The sequence below is a fragment of the Chiloscyllium plagiosum genome, unplaced genomic scaffold (genome assembly GCF_037043375.1).
Source record: "Chiloscyllium plagiosum isolate Xiang-an unplaced genomic scaffold, Cpla_swu_hap1 HiC_scaffold_5, whole genome shotgun sequence".
Lineage (NCBI taxonomy): Eukaryota > Metazoa > Chordata > Chondrichthyes > Orectolobiformes > Hemiscylliidae > Chiloscyllium > Chiloscyllium plagiosum.
In genome coordinates this window covers 85,245,420-85,268,495 of record NW_028270143.1, presented here as the reverse complement: position 1 = coordinate 85,268,495, position 23,076 = coordinate 85,245,420, and the positions used below count along the sequence as shown (strand labels likewise).

Sequence of the window (23,076 nt, the reverse complement as noted above, 5' to 3'; positions counted from 1 at the left end):
TTGTATCAGTTGAAACTTACAGCACATCTGGATCTGAAATAGACTCACTGGAAAAGTTAACTGTGTTTTCTCTGTACAAATGCTGCCAGACTTTCTGAGTTTCTCCAGTAATTTCTGTTTTTGTTTCTTTTTGCATTGTTAAAATTTCACCGGCAGTCGAAGACAAGATAAACATAAAAGCGAATACCTCCTTCAACCAATTAACTCATATAAATAATTCTTATTTTATTTTTAAATAATTATATTTGTACATTTGTTCTTGGCGTCCATACGCGCATGGCTACGTGCTGATTAAATTTTAAATGGCAAAATTGATCGGTTCTTTCAACAATTTTGTCCTTTCTGTTTAAGAATTAGGCCATTAGTGTGATCGGGACTTATGGTAGGGCAGCACCCCAAATGACAGCTCTGACATGCAGTGATCGATGTGTTCTAATGCAAAAACAACTAGAATGCAGGTTCGGCAAATAATAAAAATGCAATATGCTCTCATTTGTGGGGGATGGAACGTAAAACTCGAAAATTTATGGATCAGTTATATCGGGAAAAGCCAGACCACAGCTGGAGTACTGTGACATGTATTGGTCTTCCTATTGAAAGAAGATTGTAAATCCATTGGAAGCAGTTGTGGGGATGTTTAATAAAAACAGAAATTGCTGGAAAAGCTCAGCAGGTCGGACAGCATCTGATTAGATTAGATTCCCTACAGTGTGAAAACAGGCCCTTCCGCCCAACCAGTCCACACCGACCCTCTGAAGAGTAACCCACCCAGACCCGTTTCCCTCTGATTAATGCACCTAACACTATGGGCAATTTAGCATGACCATTTCACCTTACCTGCACATCTTTGGACTGTGGGAGGAAACCCACGCAGACACGGGGAGAACGTGCAAACTCCACACAGACAATCACGCGAGGCTGGAATCGACTGTTCTGCGGAAGGGTCACTCGACTCGAAACGTTAACTCTTATTTCTCTGCACAGATGCTGCCAGACCTTTTGAGCTTTTCCAGCAATTTCTGTTTTTGTTCCTGGAATGGGTAAGATGTCTTATGAGGAAAGCTTGAACAGGCTGGACCTGTGTATGTTGGAGCTTATTAAGAAGTGACTCGATTGAAACATATCAGATCATGACATGATGGATGTGGAAAGGATGTTTCCTCCTGTGGGAGAATCGAGAACTAGGATGTCACTCTTTAAAAATAAGGCTTCACTTGTTTAAAACAAAGCTGTAGAAAGTTTTTGTTTGCTCCCATAGAGGGTTTTGAATCTTTAGAACTCACTTCCTAAACGACTGTTGAAGCAAAGTCTTTGAATACTTTTAAGGTAAATAAAGATGGATTCTTCATGGGTAAGGGGTTAAAGTGTTAGGTGGGAAAGTGGAGTTATCCGATCTGCTATGCTCTTATTGAATAGTGAAGGTGGCTCGAGGCCTTCCTGATTCTAATTCGTAAGCGAATACTATTTTCTTCCTTGAGGAACAAAATCCACTTTGCATCTGCCCACTTCGCTAATCCTCATGCAAATCCATCACAAGTCTTATGGTATATTCAATGCAAAGACAATAAAAAGTAAATTGGTCGCTGATTCTGTTAGCTTCAGTGCTTCAGTAAACATTTCTACTAAGTCCTCAGAATAGGCTCAGAATTATCTCAACTCGAAACTAAGAACAGAATAGATAAGCATACCCAACCTTTCATACTTATAGAATCGTAGAGTCATAGAGATGTACAGCACGGAAACAGACCCTTCGGTCCAACTCGTCCATGCCGACCAGATATCCCAACCTAATCTAGTCCTATTTGCCAACACTTCCTCTGGCAGCTAAGTCCATACACGCACCACCCTCTGTGTGAAAAGGTTGCCCCTTCGGTCCCTTTTATATCCTTCTCCTCCTACCCTAAACCTACGCTTGCCTTATGTGTGAATATATTCCTAAATTCCTAACTCATTCCCACGGAGTGAAACAATAGCGTTGTCTTAAAAGTGTGGAGAAATAAATTCTGGTTCTAAAGGTCGCCAATGAAAATCGAAATATGCAAATTAGAATATTTAATTTTTAAATTTTAAACTTTTCCTTTATCTCTCTCTTTCGGACTTCATTTCTCCCCTCCCCCATAACCTGATTGAAAGGGCGACAAGCCATCTGCCATTGCTTTACTGGCTAGCCACCAGGAAAAATACGATGGGAGAATAATCAACGCCCCATGTTCCACCTCTCAAACTGGCGCAGTGAACCGTCATGTGTTGGGAATCCACCTCCTATGAAATAGTTATCATTAGTTTGTTGTGCTTTAACCATTGCAGTAATGAGACGGTTTTTTTTTAACTTTACTTTAATGAAACGGGCAATGATCTAAGACAAACAGTTTCATGCTACACACAATCCAACTACTTAAGTGTAAATAAACCTGTTCCAGATCTCTGAATCTTTACCTTTCCAGCTATCATTCACTGTAATACTATGTAAACTAACTAATTCAAGTTTATCAGTATCCTTGGTTCCTTAATCCATATCATTGCTTCCAACAATGTGTCGTAATAAAGTAGGCGTATGGTCTACAAATATATAAGGAAGACCTTTTCCTCAAGAAGTGTCTATTATACCAAACCTACCGTCGCACACGTGATCTATTATGCAGCTGAAAATCATTAATAGACAAAACCTATGTAATTAATATGTTTCGTAATGTTATTTTACTTAGAATATGTTCTCTCCTTTAATGCGATTTTTACTGCGTAGTTCATCTCAGTGACCCATTGCATCACAAAATAGTACCTTTGAGGTCATTTAATGATCATGTTGAAATGTTAAAGTGCGTTTCTGCCAATCCGCAAATATTGTGTATTTAAAATGCTGTCATCGCCAATAGAAGTCAAGATGTTTACAAGTAGTTTGCTGATGCAGTTGAAATGAAGTGGAACAGCAATATTTCTGATACACTTAATACATTGACTTGTCATTTCTCTCCGCGGGCGCTGACTGATCTTCAAAGTGCTTTTACAATTTCTGTTTTCAATTTATATTGACTTTGTTTTTAGTTTTTCATCAGGCAAAAGTCACCGGTCTTTCAGACAACCCAGGATACGAATAGCTAGACAAGGTCGATTGTCTCAGAGCTATCTTACAGAAATATTCCTGACATAGATAACAGGAAGTGAAAATATGGAGAGTTCTTGGTCGGTACATCTTTCCCGGCTACAGCTTACGTGATAACAGAATTCCAAGCGTTAAACCTGATATAAATGCTGCAAGTGAAACTTGATGTTTCAGAGAGGGCCCCAAAAGTAAAATCTCGCAAAGGCAATTGTTTGGATGCGGACTCCACATTGAAAACTGAAGCTCCACAACAAAGCTGCCGATAACGCGGCGGGTAGCTGAGAGTGAAGGGCATCAGCCGCATACACTGACAATTGACGCCTTTAATCAAGTCCTTAAAATATATGACTACTTCATATATATAAATCTCCCTTGACATTCCACATAACGAGAATAGTAAACTTGACAAGTTGTTGGCTCAGATGACAGGGCAGAAACTAAGTAACAGGATAGAAATAGAATCATCAAGTATTTCCAAAAGTGGAATCTTTACGAGGTAGGAACTGATCCTATTTTCGCTGCAGAGAACTGAGGTAGATGATGTGTTACTAAATTACTTTTAACTTGGCATCAGCAAACACATTGCCATAAACATTGCATGGGGTTAAAAGAATGGAGTTTCCCACGTTTTAGTTCGTAAACACTGCCTGCTGCAAACCCCACGGCTCGTGTGGTTTATACAAACTGCAGGCACCGTCTGAAGTTTACAACGGGTTTAAGCTACTTTTCTGAACAAAAATAAACGAAAAAGACATACTGCCTCCAAGCCAGAGATGTCTGTTAACCGCTCTATAAAGAGACTGCCCCAATTAGTTGACTACGTTGTTGTTTATCAAACAACTTTCATACATTTTATAGCGCTATTTTGCTAAGAAGGTAACTTGTTTCTTTGCAGCTGTATAGAAATGTGAAACATGAAAAGAACGTGAAAAGAAATTTCGGAGAATTGGTGTTTAAACCTATAGTAATGCCTTGTTAAATACTATTCTCATTGAAAGTGTTGACATAGCTTTACATTTGATGTCAATGACAAAATAGGAGGAAAAACGTGTACATGTCCCGCATATATTCCAACTGTCTCTTGTCCTCCACAAATTAATCTTTCATTTCTTATCATCCTTACCCGGTGTGAAAATTGAATTTAGTAAATATAAAACACTCTGTCCTAAATTATAATTTTCAAACCTTTGCAGCTGGATCTGTTTACTTTTTTGAAAGTCCGAATCTGTGATATCGCTTATCCCTGATTTCTACTCTTTTGTTCTCTCCACATATCTTTCTATACACAATTTTCCACCAGGGAAATTAAGATTTTGTGTGTTTATTGGCGCCGTATGGGTTCTAGTAAGCGCTGACTTTCCCAAATTATTGTATTGTTTCATGGGATGCTAGCAAGGCTGACATTTATTGTCCGTCCCTAATTGTCCTTTTATGCTGGAAAACTACTTTCTTGAAACGCTGCAGTTTCTGTAGTGTAGATACGTTGCAGTACACTTCGGAAATATCATAGTGGTGGTATGCGTCTATGAACTGTTTATTACATACGGATCACATTGCGGACATACTTGAATGGAATTCTTGTCAAAACAATGTCGTATATATATTTGTAATTTGTGGTTGATCATAGAAAATCCCAAACACGTGTAGATTAATTTTCCTCCCCATTACTATGTTTTAAGCGCATTTAAGTAGAATTTTTCTCTCATGTTAAATCATCATTACCGAATCTAACAGTCGCATAATTAGATTAACAAGAAGTGATTGTCATAAACTAAATTAACCCGTGCCTTATCCATACACTAAAGATTTGCTATAACTCTATATCAACGAACTTGTTCATAAGTTTACTTTGGAGAGCTTATTCCAGTTTGAAAGCCCATATTTTGCTTCAGATAAAACAGGTGCACTTAGATTTAAGTGAAAAACAACGTCTATATTTCCAATTTACAATAACTGAATTCATCAAAAATATTAGGAGAATGATTATTTTCACAAATTCATGACGCGCTCTGTTTTTCCAAACTTAATTACAGCAAATAAAACATAGGGATAGGCACATTTCTGAAGTTTTGCATTTTTGATGACAGATGCAGCAAAATTCATGGTAAGACATATCAATCAGAATAATGTCTTGCTGGGCGTCAAAATGGTACATCGGTGACTTTTTGTTTAAAATATCTGCGGGCGGGTGCTATTCGGATTTACGAGTACAGATTGACAGCAAATACATAAACAAATACATTGAGCTGGTGCAAACGTTGTTTTAAACCCAAAAGCTAATTAAGAGTGCCCTGATAATACAATTAAAATTAGATATTTCAGCATATTTCACCTTATTTCCGAAGGTAGTAAAAGTAAAATAAATTCAGCAGTCTCATTCTGTTTAACTTTATAAAAGTGTTGCATCACACATTTAGCAACCTTAATGTTACAGTCAGTAGAAACAGGATAGTGAAGAAAGCGTTTGGTATGCTTCCTTTTGTTGGTCAGAGTATTGAGTACAGGAATTGGGAAGTCATGTTGTGGCTGTACAGGACATTGGTTAGGCCACTGTTGGAATATTGCGTGCAATTCTGGTCTCCTTCCTATCGGAAAGATGTTGTGAAACTTGAAAGGGTTCAGAAAAGATTTACAAGGATGTTGCCAGAGCTGGAGGATTTGAGCTATAGGGAGAGGCTGAACAGGCTGGGGCTGTTTTCCCTGGAGCGTCGGAGGCTGAGGGGTGACCTTATAGAGGTTTACAAAATTATGAGGGGCACAGATAAGATAAATAGACAAAGTATTTTCCCTGGGGAGGAGGAGTCCAGAACTAGAGGGCATAGGTTTAGGGTGAGAGGGGGAAGATATAAAAGAGACCTAAGGGACAACGTTTTCACGCAGCTGATGGTACGTGAATGAACTGCCAGAAGAAGTGGTGGAGGCTAGTACGATTGCAACATTTAAAAGGCATCTGGATGGGTATATGAATAAGAAGGGTTTGGAGGGATATGGGCCGGGTGCTGGCAGGTGGGACTAGATTAGGTTGGGATATCTAGTCGGCATAGACAAGTTGGACTAAAGTGTCTGCTGTACATCTCTATGACTCTCATTATCTTCCGGAGTGCCAACTGCACATTCTTTTTAAAGTATTAAATCAGTTTTTTTTTGCCATTTGTACCACCTTCACACAGGAGCAGAAAATAGATTTCAGATTCTCTGGAAATTGAATCCAAGTGCTTAAAAGTAAGAAAACAGAGTTCAATTGCAGTTGAGATTGGTGAATATGTTCCATGAATAAGCAAAGACCTATTTATTATACAATCATGGAAGGTCACAAACTTGAACTGATAACTTACTTTCGCCATGGATGCTGAAAGACCCGATGAACATTTCCAGCATTTCGCACTTTTATTTCAGATTTAAATATTCACAGTATTCGTTCTTTAACTGCAATGTTTAGTTTTCAGTTTCTCGATGCTTATGCAAATAACAAATTTGCTATTCTGTAGGTATTAAAACTAAATTTTTAACTGAATACCGTGACGCTTAAAATAAAGTTTTAGAATCATTTGTAAGGGCATAATTTCCACATCTACGAGATTAGAATAATCTACAAATTCATATTAAATGTGCGATTTTCCAGCACCAGATAACTGTGTTCTTGGACATAATAGTGGTCCGTTTCTCGGGCCAATATATCACTGTTTCTTAAGAGTACAAAGTGTGACTCTTGCTACACTTTGACATGTGGTTTCGAAAGAAGATTCTAACAAATTCTCTCAAGAGCTGAAGGTTTGGTGTTTTCTCTTTGTAGATAATAATTAGTTGACTTTGAATTCGAGTTGTCTTTGGATTCTGAGTTTCATTCTACACAACTCCACAACTAAATGATTGGGAATTTGAACACGATTCAAAGTATTGTAGATTTGAGGGTACAATTACAGATGAGTAATAATGGAGCTTTGCACAGAAACGGCAGCAATCTATGTAACTATGAACTAGAGCTTCAATCAACCTTGGAATCAATTCGAACATTTGCACCCTTATGCAACGTTGGAATCATAGAAAGGTGTGAACACACAAGAAGCTTTATATATCCGTCCCGTCCAATTGTGCTCTTTACAAGAGCAACTCAATTAGTCCCACACTTTCAACACAGCTCTGCATTTTTTTTTCTCTTTAGGTAGTGATCCAACTTATTTTGAAGGCCTGGATGTAAGCACGCGGCCAAGCCAAAACCACAACACAGCGGTATTGTACTTTTCAAAAGGACTCTACACCAAAAAAGAATGTTGTCACCTTTCACGGTCCCATTAACTGTAAAATTCCAATGGTTAAGATTTATGATGACACGAAATCCTAATCTGTTTTCCTGAATATATATATTGTGTTTGCTAATAATAAAGGCGGTGGGATCTTTACATTGACTTCAATGTCCTTCATGGCTGCGTTACAATTCAACAATGAGGAAAGGACAAGAAACTGTGTTTCTCGTAATTGAATTTTAGTATATGTACACACTGAGATCATCAATAGACTATGAAGGTTCCAATGCGTCCGATTTCTTTTGGAGAATAGAGGGAAACTGCCTGCAATTTTGCTGCTTGCTGCGGTTACTCATGCTACACACAGGGGCCATGTGCTACAGTTATTCTGAGGTTTGACCATTGCCCTTTGTGGTGGAGTACAGAGGCGCGCAGGCGTGTTGCAGCCTTTCCCATTAGGGCTCCAGCGCGCGAGCGCCCGCCAAAAGAGTCACGTGGACTGTGAGCAGCCGCTCTGCGGGCAGCAGAAACTGCCTGCCTTTGTCATTCAGTGGGGAGCAGAGAGGGAGATTCATGCGGATGGGATACTAGGAAGCCCGCAACTTCCAGTCAATCATCCAGCCAATGCACAGTCTATGAAGATAATGCAAACCACAATTTGCAGAATGTGTAAACCATCTTGGAAGATAAGGCTGATTACGACTGAAATCCTGACAGTGAAAGAGTCAGCCTTCATATTAACTTCCAAAGCGCAGCACCTAATGCTTTCCGCGGTCGCGATTTAACGCCCAAACCTTTCTGCCCGAGCTATTTAATGGAAATCCCGATATCAAATGTCAAGGCGAGAGAATAAAATGAAGCTCTTAATCCTAACCAAGGAAAGAAAAAAATGCTCTGCAGACAAGGCACGTAACCAATAACCGTTCGCTCAGCTCTTGTACAAGTAACAAAAAAGAAACTGGTTGTTTGTGAGAAAAGGAAATCCGCTCGTTGAGCAAAGAGCTTAAAAAGATCACGCATTAGACAAGAACGTTACCCACCACTGACAAACAGGAAGCACTTATCTGATTAAACATTCACTTAGAATTTTGATGTAATATTTGTAAGGTAATCATGTATTACTGCTATGTTTTTTGTTAACGTCACACTGACACCTAATTGTTATTGACATTTTCAACATACGATGTATGTCGGGGGCTCTTCTGTATTAGAGAATCATTTCTATACTTACAGTAAAAGTTGCACTTCCTGATCTCTGTACATTAAAGTGTAACTGATTTATATACAATTTTTCAAGTATAGGAACACCAACCAACATTAAGCCAAAAAGTTCTTTTTTAAATTATCCAATCGGTTGGCGCGTTTTGCCGCGTTTAAGAATTCTGCAGTGACAGGTAAATATTAAACTTAGTTTATAACATTTTCATGTATTTACAATCAGATTTCAAAGGCGCAGCATAGTGTCGCGCATTGAGTACACGGCAAGCTACCCAGGTTCCATTTAACATCGACGCAGTGATGTTGAATGTTTGTCTATTATTACCTGCCTGTACAGTGAGACATCAACAACAAGTTGGACCCATAAATATCTGCACAAGCCACTCCTTATTGTAGGCCAAGAATAATACGTTGGGAGAGATACATCTCATTCAAAGCAATTGTGATAACTGCATTAGCTAAAATATTTACTGAACACAATAAAATGAGATCAAGCCAGGAATAAACTTTATGGATGACGGTATGTATCGTATTGACCGGTCCAAGGTGTGACCAGAAGATTGTAAATGGTGCATTCACTTAATTCGGTTGAATTGTCTTGGTTTGTTGTATTGGAACAGGGGGAGTACTGCCTTCACATTCCAAGCTCTCACCTTTGCACCTCCAACTCAAATGAAAAGCTGTGTTCGGACAAATTCGTTCAGCACCTTCCAAACCTCTCCCCGTGTCCATCAAGTTATCCGAAAATGGCTTCAGTGTGTGCATTGGTGGATTCACAAAGCAACATGCATTCAATTGTCTGAAAAAAACCCCATAAAAATGGCATGAAAATGTCACACTTGCAAAGTGGCGGAAGAATATTAGCATTTAGACATATCTTTCCAAGTGAAACCGTCTGGTGCGCTCTGTGTTTTACATGGGCCTTGAATGCAAGGGGAGCTTCCGAATTGAAGTTAATAACTTTTCCACCCATGTCACAGCAAACCTAAAAGACTTGTGTTGGCCCGATGCCCGTGGGCCTCCTCAATCTGTTTGTACTTACAAACAAAAGCTTTGGTGACGCAGTTACACTACAAGCATTTCAATTACCTGAACTCGCGTTATTCTTTACCTGGATGCTTGTTGTTAATAGTTACTTTACTTTCCACGCAAATAGGTGTACGCTCCGCGTGTAAAGTTAAAGAAAGATAATAATTTAGAGATGACGAAAAAGTAAAGCTTTTTATTTAATTCTCCTCGCAGGAAAACATGCCATCCTGCAACAACGGCAAAACTTTGGTTCTCTCAGGAAATCTTCCTGTCTACTTGAAAGCATAAGGCATGATTGCTCTCAGTAGATGTTTGCTGCTAAGGAGGTAAGCTGTTTTTTTGTCCCTGTGTGCAAGTGAAGTGGACTTTGAAAAACACGACATTCATATTCAATAGAATACTACAAAGAAAATGATTTAAGTACTTAGCAAATTAAAACAAACTTTATCTTATCCGGTTAGTATAATTAACGGACAAATTCAACAATATTTCCTACTAATGAATTTATATCAATGTTAAACAATATACTGTTTCATTCATATGATTGCCCCTTATATCATTCATTTTTTATTTATTTATTTCTTTTCAAACGTAGATGTCAGAGCAACCAAATAAATTTGATTATCAGTGAATAGTGCTATTCGATTGCGATTTGTTTTAACGCAAACTATGGGAATGTAAGCAAATCAATTAAGATTATCTTACTCAAAAAGTTTTTTTTAATCTACTTGCGGTAACTATAAACTATGTCCGGAAACTAGGAAAATAGAGATGATACTATTGTTTACTCTTGCTATGTTTGCAAAATCAACGTTTGGTTCATTGGCTTCATGAAGAACTTGAAATAACAATATATAATTTCATTTAAAACAATCCTCCTCTTTACAAGATTAGTTGAAAAAGAAAGTTGTAAAAATGCTTTAGAAACCTTTGACTGATTTTGCTTGAGGGTAACTGTCCTGCTGAGAAAAACAATTGATGCATTTTAAAAGAAAGCAGAGGGGATATGTGTAGTGTAGCGGGTTTCGAAAACTAATTATCCTAAATTGTGTTATATTGCAATAGCCTGTTTTAAGGGAAAAGTAAAAAGGGAAAGCATTTTCTCCAACAGAGAGATACATGTATGGAATAATTGACTTAACAAGATATTGGGGAAAAAAGAGGGTTTGCTGCAATGCTGACAATGAGAGGACTTTTCATACTTTATATTTAGGAAAGCCTAGCTCTGAGGAATGTCTTTACGTGGAGATCTGACTCGAAGGTTACTAGCACTTTTGTGACGCACACCTGATACCATTGACTATTCTCTAGCCGTTAGAGTATGATTTCATCCCGACAGTATTGGATAAAGTAGATTTTACTGGCGAGTCCTTCTATCATTTAATAGTCCATTATGATGTCTTGCATTTTAAGGAATTCAGTGCCAACTAATGCCGCGGACTCCTTTCGAAACCCAGTAGTACGAGCATAACAATGGCACGTAATTGTAAGGATTGAAATGATTCATACTAAACCTTCATTATCACAGCAAATATTATTTGATACCATTAGCACTTACGAAAACCGCTCATTAAATGCAAAGTATTGTCAAACATTTTCCTCGGCATTGTTTTGGAGATGAACTCGCAACGTACCAAGATTGAATTGGAGAGTTGTGTGGAATTTATAACACAGAAGATTATTTTTGCCACGGAAAAGTACCTGCAGACTCTTAACATACTTTTACAAGAAGTGCTATGTTTAGCAGAAATAGGAAACAAAGTAACTATCAAGAGCTTAAAATCATTGATTTTATAGTTGATCTCAAGGTAACTAAAGTATGGCTTGCATTATGCCTTTCCAATTTGGAGCACAAAAAATTGAATTGTTTGCTTGCTAGTTTTCAAACAGCGTCAGTAACAGTAGAACAATATTAAAAATGTAGTCAGAAGTACAGTCTTACGTTTTTCTACAAACAAAATATAACCGTCAGGAAAAAAAAACATCAAATCCCTGTGGAGTTTGAACCGGCAACGTTTAAATAACGCTAAAGCAGACCATCAATGTTCACGTGTGGAGACACGGATGGGAATCTATCCTTGGCAGTCTTATACGTCTGAGGGTATCACGTAAAACAATCGGATTTATGTACCAACTAGCAAACATGAAAACACTAATATTCTTTGGAATCTATCTTCTTCATAGATTTTGCAGTTCCCAGCTGGTATCTTATGCCCAAGTAAGCCATGAGGGGTCAACCCTTTCAGCCTTCAATGTGAGCCCAAGATCATGCCTTGAAGTAAATATGGAAATAAATGCTGTTGATCTCATTTACCCCAGCATAAACTTTGAGCATTGAGAGATGTAGAATTTACATCTATTACCACAGACTCAAAAGATTCATTTTTCAAGAAACTTTGTATGTTATTTGCTGTATGGTATTGGTCTTTCAATATAAAGTGTACACATCTACAGTTTTGTGAAACCATTCTGATTGAATAACTCCAATTATCAGAAGCTTATTTCTTTTGGCTCTAGTGTTAATAATTATGTGGTCCAATGTCATCTGTTGAAATTTGTACTTTATGTGCTATAGATAAAACATGGAGAATGATTTGGTTTAACATTAGGTCAACCATCATATTTAAAGTAAAATTTGACAGCTAGCAAGTAACTGAAAACTTCACCTCCTGAAAATTCAAACATTGTGAACTCTGGCTGCCTTCACTGGCACTGACATAGAAATTGATTTTAACTGTTTGACTATGCTGACCAAGATTCAATCCATGACAACATCAATGGGGAAAAAAACCATTGTCGGAATAACATCAGTTCAATTACAATATTTATAGATTTAAACACACTCATGTTTTCAAATTAGAGAGATTTCTGGTATAAGAATTTTTAAAACATGTATTCAATAGTCCAACTCACTATTAGCTAACAAGTGGAAACAATGAACATTTCAAACAAAATATTTAAATATAGCATATCACTAGTTGGATTTGGTTACAGGGAAATGGTCTCAAAAATAATTATTTGAATTCTCAGAGGTAGTGTACGCCTTACCTAGCCATGTTTTCATTATACTGGATATTGGATTTCTATCCCTACATACCATACCTCTGAATTTTCCTTAATTGCTTGATCCTAGAAATATTTCAACTTGTCAATGAGATCATTATGTATAGTGACACTGTTGTTCTGCAGTCAATTCAAATACTTAATACCCACTTTAGGTCTAAAATGATAAATCATGGAAACAATTTTATTTTAGTTGATGAATTCATCTTTCCTTATACTAATGGTACAGGAAAACATTTAACAACCATAGATGCTGACATCTACAGTCAAATCAGTATTCACAGTGAAATGGCTAAAAAGAATACTTTTTCTAATGTTCATTTCTTTGATTCCTTTTCAAGTGGTGTCTTTGTGGACAATTCACTAGCCATTTATATTTCATCTGAACAGTCAGTCAATAACAATGCAATACCAGCAAATTAAAAGTATGTTGATATACAGATATAGTAAACTTCAATTAAAACAGTTATACAAAATATCTTCCAACGTTTACATCTTTACAATAACTGCCTTCCCAGCTTTCCTTCCTTCATTTTTCACTGAATATCAGCTCCAGTGAATCATGAGTCATTAAATCCAACACTGTTGATGCACATCTCCTTAAATCTTTGCAATAAACTTTGCAGTGATGTAGATCCATTGCTATTTTGCATTCCCAAAAATTGGAAAACCATCTTGGAGGAGCAAAAGATGTTGTCAAGGCTATTCTTGCTATAGCCACATCTTGTTTCTTGCTTTGAACCAAAATGTACAAGTCACTACAAAATAGTGATGTTAACAATGCTCACAATGCTAAGCATTCTCTATCTATATATTATCACATGGTATGAACAGGTCTTCGAATACATGTGCTGTACCATCAGTTTGGTGAATACTGTCAGCCTGATGACGCTGATGAGCCATTAACAGATGATTTGCGTGGTCTGTTGCTGCTGAATGGGATATGATGGTTAGTATTGGCATTGGAGGAACCATTCATTGTAGTAGATATATGAGGAAAGTGTGGATGTGGAGACTGCCCTGGAGTAGAGGGACTAGGCAGTGATGATGATGTGGATGGTGCAGCAATTGGGCTATTAGCCTTATCACTCCCAGAGTCACTTTCTACCTCTCCACTGGTGTTATTGAATCTGTCTTGTTGATGACCAATTTTAATTCTTTTGCATGTTGGTTGGACTCGATATTTTAGAGGAAGTGGTCCATTCTGAAATGAAATGCAAGAGCATCTGGTAAGGACTGAAGGTTTGGAGATTAAAAATTTTTAGATCCATAAAGAATTTGTAGATTGGATTTACCCTCCTCCATGCATAAATGTAGGCAATATCCATAAGAGTGTAATAATCTTTCAATGGTTCATCTTCATACATAACATCAATCTAATGCGAAAAGAATAAAAATCATCTTTATTGATGATAGCAGGAGTGATTTTTACAAAACAATACACATCACAGAATTACAAGCCTCATTATTAGTTGTATAGAAGTAATATTGCATTGTAAAAAGGGAAACAAGCAAAATGGATGCAACTTCACATTTCACTGTGATAGTCAGAGTTTTAAAACTCTTAGGCCATAATGTTCATTTCCACAAAATTAGGTAAACATCAACAGACTCCGAAATCAGGTGAGAAAATTGATGACTATTTTCGGTCATGGATAATATGTCACGGTGACACAAATAAAACAATTGCAAATAACTCTTACAGTCATTCATTACTCCCTTAGTAATTTTTGTTACTCTGATCCTTGAGATTGGTAGAAGCTCTTCTATCTCAATGCCTAGACCTTTCTCAACACAATCATATTAAGATTTGGTTGGTAATGGTAATGTTCTGTATTGCAAAATTTGGAATCAGTTTAAATGTTAAAGTAGCTTAAATCTATTTTTGTTTTCATAAATGTAACTGTTTAAAACGTGGTAGACAACTACTATATACTGCATTCAAATTACATCCTTATATTAGAGTATATACAAAAGGGCCTCCAAATCTCCTTTGTCATAATAAAAGATTTCATAACTGCACATGGGCAAAAGAAAAAAAAACAAATAGTCAGAATGATTGACCCCTTTCTCTCTTTCCCCCCCCCCCACCATCAGTAATTACTGTATCTATAAGAATGTAGAATCCTTCAAAATAAATTCTCATAAGTTATCAGAACTCATTTATTAGATAAATAATTCCACTGTAACTTTAATAAAGTGCATCTCAAATGTACCTGAAATGCTTGAGGGATGTCCATTTTACTCCTAAGGAATTTTCTTAAATGCATCACAGTCATAGCTGCTGGACACCGCAAATATCTCTTGTCATTCATCTGAAGAGAAACAAAATAAAAATTGAGACTTATAGACATTGCAACTATCAAAAAAGTGGAAACCTGTGTTACTTCAACTATTAGTACCACTGGTCTACAAATATAATCAATCTTGTATTAAGTATATTTATCTGCTTGGTTTATGTTCGTGTTTAACTATTTAAACATGTTTTGCAAAAAAAAAGTATAGGAATTACAATTGAAAATAGATACCTCATCTTTTGTTTTCTCTTTTTCTGAAGTTTCTTTTCGTTCAGTCCTGTAATACAAGACAATTGCCTTTCAGTAAGAAAAAAATGCTAAAATCACTAACAATTTGTGATGCAGTGTACTTTGAGTGATTGCTATACTTACTTATTTTGTTCATAGAATTCTATTGACAAGCTAATGATTTCATCATCTGTTATAATCCTCTTTTCTTCTTCTGTAACTTCACCCCTGTCTTCATTAGAGCCATTTGCTGCTACACAAATTTAAACATAAGGAAGTACTGATTTTAGAACATTTTCATGTAAAAATATTTCAATTCAACTTTGGAAAGTTAAAAACAAACAATTGTACTTCTATCATTTCAGGCCTATAAAGGTGTTAACAGAAAGGTGTACAATAAAAATTATTCAAATCAGTGTTTCATTTTCACATTTTATCCTGCTTTCAGCAACAAGCAGCATGGCATGCTAGACTTAAAATTTAAAAACAGTTTAAGCCAAAGAGCATAAATGATACAGATATTAACTGAAAGCAATAAATGCTGGTCTAGCCAGTGAACACAATTAAAAAACTGAGAATTATGCAAATCAAAAGAACTGTGGATGCTGAAAATCAAAAATAAAAGCAAAAATTGCTGGAAAAGCTTAGCAGGCCTGGCAGCATCTGTGGCAAGAAATCAGAGTTAACAGATTGGGTCCAGTGATCCTTACTTAGAACCCTCAGATAATTAGGACACTATTTCTTTTGAAATCTATAACAGCAGAAAACATTTGACATGTGACAATTCAAAAATCAAAAATATAAACTATAAAAACAAATATGGGTTTATGAAGCATGCCCACAACTATACATCATTCTTAATTAGATAAGGCATTGGGTTTAAAAAAATAACTGAATTCCACAATTTAAGCTAAAACCATTTACAAAAATATATACCAAAATTGTAACAATTCAATGACTGCATTATATATAAATATTGAAAGAAATCTTTAAAAAGGTGTCACTTTGCTATTGTGTGGAATCAAAAGAAATGCAATACTGACTAAAACTTGTCCCTTTTTCAAAAAAAAATTACTACATTTATTGGCATAGATGAGAAATCAATTAATTTTACTATTGCATACTTACCATCAGCAGAAGGATGAGCAGCATAGAAGTCCCTTCTACGTTTCATTTCATCTATGAAAGATAAAGAGTGATTAATTGTCTGACTGACAGAAAGAGGAATTAAATTCAAATTTAAAATTTGTTTTATATCTTTAAAAAACTACACTTACCTTTGAAGAGGCCAGGAACTAATTTATACACAATATCTTGTAATGTCTTATCTGACCTTAAGAAAGGATTGAACATGAATCACACTTGAAAACACTACAGAAAAGTTTGATTCTACATAGCATTCATCAATGGGACTTTAATCTGCATCTATAGCAGGATCATTTGTGTATATACCAAATAACTGTTCACTTTATTTTAATGCAGTATTCCAAAATGCAAACTACTTCCCTTTTTTGTTTTAAAATGTATGCTGCCATTTATTAGTTTGCAGACACATACGGAGTTATGTAGTCTGTAAAAATGGTGCAATCTGTAATTTTGTCAAAAATGTTCACTTGACAGGAATTTGTAATAATTAAATTGAGGTGCAAAAATTATATATCTACAGCATTTCAGAAAGATATTAAACTTTGTGTCTTATTTACTCTAATAGCTGATGTAAAAATGTTTTGAATATAACAAATATTTTAGTACTGCTTTGCAATTTTTTTCTAACATTGTCAACATAAATTTTCTGAGTAATAGAACTAAAAATTTGATAAATCAAGTTTGCAGTGTTTTTGTTTAAACTTTGTAAGGACAAGGGGAGTGGTATTTATGGTGCTTACATTGGACAGTAATTGGAGATTATTTTCATAATGTTTCAACTTAGTAAAGCTGGTTGATTGTTTAATCTCAAAACCTGCATTAAAACAGTCAGTTAACATTCAAATATTATTTTAACTATCAGATAAAATCTGAAAGAGGCTTTCGCGCCCAATTTCAGTCAGTTCAGCATTTATTGAATTGTTTTGATAGCTTCGAGTATAAAGTATTTCCAGACAAGCACAAACATCAGGCATTACCGGATCTCAATTCTTTGAGCTACTGCCAAAGATTTCCAAATAATGAACTTTGTATTTCTTTCAAAAACAGAACTATATCTTTCATTCAAATCTTGTCAACTACTTTCAACTGTGATGTTTGATAACTATAAAATTACAATTTCCTTAAAGGGCAGTTTACAAAATACTAGCAAGGCTATTGGATGATCACGTGATACATGTTACTAAAGCACCATCGATTAACTAAGAGAATCACTATGCGACAGACCATGTTTTTAGAAATATATGACATGAAAAAAAGTGTCACTAAACAGTTTACAAAAATAACTATCATAACGACATATGTTTACACTTGTATTTACTTTGAGAAATTGTAATTGTCAAACACAAATCATCTCCATACGGTAGTTCAGTTACACCTCTTATAGACGCACGCCTACTGGCTTTATCAAAATTGTGATCTCTCCAAGTACATACCTAATGTTAAGAAGGGGCCTAGTTTTGTGAACTTGCACATCGCAAATGGGACAGTACTTGCTGGTTTCCAAGTAACGGACGATGCAGGTCTTGCAAACTGTAAATAAACGCAGGAATCACGTGCGTTATGCATAAACCAGTGATAATGCTTGATCTAATGACATGGTTTGCCGACATACCTTAGTTTTGTTTCGAGAATCTAACATGAACGAGTGGCCTGCTGAACGCCAATATACTGTACTCACATGAATGTAGGCACTCAATGATGGTTGTTGCATCTATGAAGTATCCTCCACACAACACACACATCAAATGAGGGTTCAGTTCAGTTATTTTGATTCGTGTTGTTCGGTGCATTTTCTGACTAAAATGGCCGCGTCCTGAAAGCTGAATAGAAATATAAAGGAATAGCGTTTTTTTTCCCTGTTATGGAATTCCATTATTTAATGCATTCATTGGTTGGTTTGTTGTACTTGCCCTCCACGACACAACCATGAAGCTAAATAACTTAGTATCCATATTGGCAGATACAAAATTAGTACATTTTATAAAGGCAGAGATCAACAAAGCAGTATTTGTGAAACAACTTTGAAATAAGAATATTCGCAAAGCATCAGTTAATGACTGGCATTTCTTGCCCCTCTGCCGGCTCAGTCTTAATTGGCAAAACAAGAAAGCGAAACTGTTTAGTGAAACAATTGATACCTGTAAAACTAAGAATCGTTTTCACTGAAATATTGACAAGCTGAGGTGCGGTAGCTGCATATGAAGAGTAGTAGAATTCGAATTGCAAGTGCCGAATCAGACCCAATTAATGCAGAGTGGCTAACATATTAAAGTGCACACTGAATCATCTTCGTAATCAGACAGACTTTAAGATATCCTGTACAGACTACCTTCCTCGCAAACCTCCACGGTGATAATAAAAACAACTCACGGACTACGAGCATGCAGGTCAATGACAATGAATTTTGACTAGCACTCCTGATCGTTTGGTTGGCTTTGTTTCCTTTACATTTAAGAGTAACAAAACCGCCTTTTCTAGACTTCACTCCTAGCCGCTGAGCGGGCGAACCAAAAACACATTTCTTTCCGCGAAACCAACATGTCTTTGGGCTCATATTGGTGCCGTTTCAAGACACCTCGAGATCGATGAAAATTCGTCACAAGACAAAGCGACTCTTTATTAAGCAGAACATCGTGATGTCGCAAGGATCATCGCATCTGGATTTGCAATCACACGTTTCATGTTTGACATTAAACCGACAATATTTTAGCCCCGCGTAAAGCGAAACAGGAAGAATTGTGTTCTACAAAGCCATTTCCGGCAATTACATGTTCGTTGGAAATATTTTAATGAACATCGGGGTGCTAGAGTGGTAATGTGATGCAGATACCGAAGCTGACCCGTTACAAATGTAATAAAATAACATTCGCGTCCTACAAAGAGGAGCTTTCTAAATAAGCAAAAAAGGCAAATTGACGTCTGCTGGTGCCCATACCCGGCAATTCTTACAGTTACTATAGCAACTTGGGTTACACTTGGCATTTCGCCAAAGGACCGAAAATAGAACGAGCTTCTGCGGGGGACCCACGGCGGTCATGTGAAAATATCGCAAATTTAAACCGTTGAAGGTGCAATCACGATCCGACACTGAGCTGAACAATCTAAACATGCAAATCTCACCGCCATTTCAAATGAGCCCTAACACAGCGCACATCATCGCTTTTTTTGGCTCTCCTTGAGATAGACTCCACGTCGACACTAGCTTTTAGTAGTGGCTTTTGTGATCACACGATTTCCTTCTGCAAACGCCTGTCTCCTTTCCAGGGCGACTAATGGGTCGCGGCGGTTCCACCAGAGAGGTTCACTTGGATAGTGCACGCCTATTGATTAATAATTAATTAATAAGTGATCAGGAAACAGGAATCCATAAAAGGTGCAATGTTCTATTAAACTTGTTACGGTTTGTTGCCCACTTAAAGTGTTTTTAAAAAGGAAGCCGCCGGACTTTCGTAAGAAAAACAGCAAGAAAACTGACAACATGCAAATAACTAAGTGACGCACATAATTCAGAGGACGCACAGAAACACCAGGCCAGACGGGGGGGGGGGGGAATCTGCCGCACTTCGAACACCTACAATCGTACTCATACCGTTAAAAACACATACATTCAATCACCGCTTATGTATATTAGCTTCAAGAAAGCAATTTTTACCCACAGCGCCGACGCGCGACGTTTTGCAGTAATCATACTACTCGGTGTCATAAACAATCAACAATTCTATAGTTTTCATATTTCAAAAGGCTTTGAGACACAAGCAGACCATGTGCACATTTGCATGAAGCTTCAGTCATTTCGTCCCTCAGGCAGTCTAACAATCAAAACTGGACAGTAATCCTTCGTTTCTTCACTCCACACTGGCCGTTTTACATTAATGTCCTTCCCCCCCGCCCCCCACCAAAAAAAAGCATGCCCAGAAACTCTGAAAAGTTCTCCCGTTTTCCAGTTTAGTTAGAAGTTACCGGGATTGCGGCACTTAACCATGGTCGTGCTTGCTTTTAGACGGCTCTCGCTGTCGAGCACCGGGGACCCCTTCCGCGAACAAGCCGAAATAAAATGAAAATTGAAAAAAAAACAAACCACGTGTTCTTAAAAAAAACGCTCAACCCTCCCCGACAGACTAGTAATCGGCCCTTCCGATCAGTGAACAGAACCGGCGTGGATTTAACTGCTGAATAAATGAAGTACTCCTTCAGCAAAAACCTTCCTCACAGACAGACAGCCCAAGCCTGTTATAGACCCCCATGTAAACACACGTGTTTCACTTCACATACCCGTGGGCTTCCGTTTATGCTGGGTAATTCATTTCAGCTGCTCAACTTTATGTCTCCCTGATTATGTTTTAAACCCGATGGTCTATATTATCAGGTTAAACATTTAGCTTCGTAACATCATCCTCACACCACCCAAGTGTAACAAAGACATCCATTTAAAAGCTGCACTAGGTACAGCACAACAATGTGGACTATCTGACAAATGCGTTTTCAAGATACTACATTAGGAGAGCCCATATCTCAAAATACAGTTTTGTAGCATATCCAACAGTAATGCTGAGAAATGGTAGATTCCAATTTTTCAACTGTGTGCCTTATCATGTATATTTCAAAGAAATCCCAACGTCAGCTTTGATCAAAGCATCACCACCAATATCTATTCAAACACAAACAAATATTTCTGGAAGATCTATTAAAGCAGAACATTATATAATCTTATCTGTTAAAATTGGCTTTGGATGTGGCTGAAATCAAGGTCAGGGGTAAAAGGAGTATTGGAAGTCGGACGGCTTCATTTTCTTTCAGTAACCGTTCTGATTTGAGCAATCATTGATGTTGGAAGACCAACAAAATAATGTGACCGCATGTAACTTCCAACAGCTTCAGTTATTTCACTTAAGTACATCACAACAGAGATCATTCCGTGAGATTTAAAGTCCAAGTGGCAGGAGGAACACACTCAGAAATATGCACTCAGTGTCTCTTCTCAAGGAATTTCAGTTGTTCTTCTCGGTCGCTGTTTGCTTGGATGAAGCCAAAAGGTTTTGCGACCAAGGCCATCTTAGCTCCTTACTCTACATGCACTCGGCATTTCACAATCAAAACAGAATCCGATTGTATGGCACCTCCTCACTCCCACTCCCCATCACAGCTATCATCACCACCCACAAACAATAAAACAACACAGGTCTAGGACACCAACCGACCTCAACACCTTTTCTGATTTTACCCTAATAAAGCTAAACAGGCAAAAAAGGGCTAAAACGCCTGCTCACTTACATTGCTGCTCGCAAACCTCGTGCTCTGCCTAGAAATCATTGCTGCCAATCTGATACAGTCCTGCTTTACCAATTACAGAAACCAGAGAGAAAACCTTCACAAATATGCATGATTTTAAAAGTCTCAACATCTTGTTAGTCGGTCAGGACAAAGCTTTTGGTGTATCATGTTTGTTTATTTACTTCTGACACCACAAGCACTGTACAATGATCCGAGGGACACCACCAACCGCCATGTTTACCGTGAAAACCCAAAGAAGTTCTCCTAAGAAGTTAAGTTCAGAAAACACACCACGTTCGCCTTCTCAATCAAACAGTTACCTTAGCACATTCCTCACCCTGTCTGGATCCTAACTCTATAAAATCCTTGCACTAGGTCTCCCGTTTGATGTTAAAATATGCATTTGTATTTGGACTGGCTAACAACACTTCGGTGATAGAGCTGCACAATCCCACCACGGTCACATTTCAAATACATCTAAATTCACATTCGCGATCGTCCAAGCCTCCGGACTTGCAGTGATCGAAAGTATAAATATTATTCCCTCGACACAAACGAGCAGAAAGGTCGCAGCCTCAAACGCTGCGGAGAATCGAACAAAAATGTTGCGAGTGAAGTGCGTAACGAAACTGAGTGGAAATAAAGAGGGCGACGCGCCGCTGTCAGCCTTCAGAGCGAGAGGAGAGAGAAAGACAGAGAGTGGGGAGGGAGGGGGAGAGAGAGAGAAGCAGCACCGGGTACATTTCAAACAGTGAAATCGGCCTGCAGTGGCGGCCGGAATGTACCTGGGAGAAACTCTCAGGTCACTGCAGCCTCGGAGAGACCATGCCCGGGCCACAGCGACTCCCGGCTACAGCCTGCACCCCGCGGAAAACAATGAAAGTTGTAGATCGGGGGAAAAAAAAATGAATCGCAGCCAAGCGGCCATCTTGCAAGAACTGCAGACGCTGTCAATTGCAATCGCAGAGGCTGGAGCTTCGAGAGAGAGAGAGAGAGAGAGACATACACACACACAGAAAATAACATTCGTTCAACGCTGGCCCTTGCACCCTCCCTCTCTCCGAGCCTGGTAACACCCGATCTGCGCCCGTTGCAATATTTGCTCAGGCGATCCTACCTGGCTGAAAGGCGGCTGCGCTCTGTTTCCCGGTTGGAGAAGTTGAAACCTACCCTCCTCCTCCTCCCACCACCACTACACATCCACGAACCCACCCAGCCCCCTCCTCCTCCGGCCGCCACCCCCCTTCCTCAAAGCCCAGTGATGGGTGCCGTGAAACTGACACCGTCCCCAAAATGGCTCGAGTCCGCCCGCCCCGCTCCGTCACGTGGTCTCATTCCTTAAGGGTGGCCTGGGAATTCGAGTCGGTGTAATCAGAGCCGACCCCCCACCACCAGCTCGCTCTCTCCCCCCCTCCCCACCACCCCCCTACACACACATACGTTCCAACTCAGACACCCTCTACTCTGCTCCGTGCATCAG

The 23,076-nt window shown here is 38.0% G+C and overlaps 1 protein-coding gene across 5 annotated transcripts; it reads right to left on the bottom strand.

Moving 5' to 3' along the window:
* Window positions 1-12,804: 12,804 nt before the first annotated feature.
* On the bottom strand, window positions 12,805-22,828 carry bmi1a (BMI1 proto-oncogene, polycomb ring finger a). 5 transcript variants are annotated; one of them, XM_087987391.1, is made up of 11 exons: window positions 22,714-22,828; window positions 19,446-19,645; window positions 18,004-18,145; window positions 17,759-17,855; window positions 16,457-16,512; window positions 16,308-16,358; window positions 15,324-15,432; window positions 15,183-15,228; window positions 14,871-14,969; window positions 13,950-14,030; window positions 12,805-13,858 (listed from the first exon to the last, which is right to left on the bottom strand). In XM_087987391.1, exons 2-11 carry the CDS (start codon window positions 19,449-19,451, stop codon window positions 13,532-13,534), a joined length of 1,014 nt encoding a protein of 337 aa, XP_087843517.1. In that variant the 5' UTR covers window positions 19,452-19,645; window positions 22,714-22,828; the 3' UTR covers window positions 12,805-13,531. The 5 variants fall into 5 exon arrangements, with proteins under 5 accessions (XP_087843517.1, XP_087843520.1, XP_087843518.1 ...); XM_087987394.1 differs by having other exon boundaries at window positions 16,457-16,507; XM_087987392.1 differs by lacking the exon at window positions 22,714-22,828 and adding an exon at window positions 20,286-20,307.
* Window positions 22,829-23,076: the final 248 nt, after the last annotated feature.

Excerpts from the sequence above, each read along its gene's own strand:
- bmi1a (XM_087987391.1), bottom strand. Across the intron at positions 15,433-16,307 it reads TGCTCATCCTTCTGCTGATG|CAGCAAATGGCTCTAATGAA; the intron begins GTAAGTATGCAA and ends AAATTTGTGTAG. Across the intron at positions 14,970-15,182 it reads AAGAGAAAACAAAAGATGAG|ATGAATGACAAGAGATATTT; the intron begins GTATCTATTTTC and ends GTTTCTCTTCAG.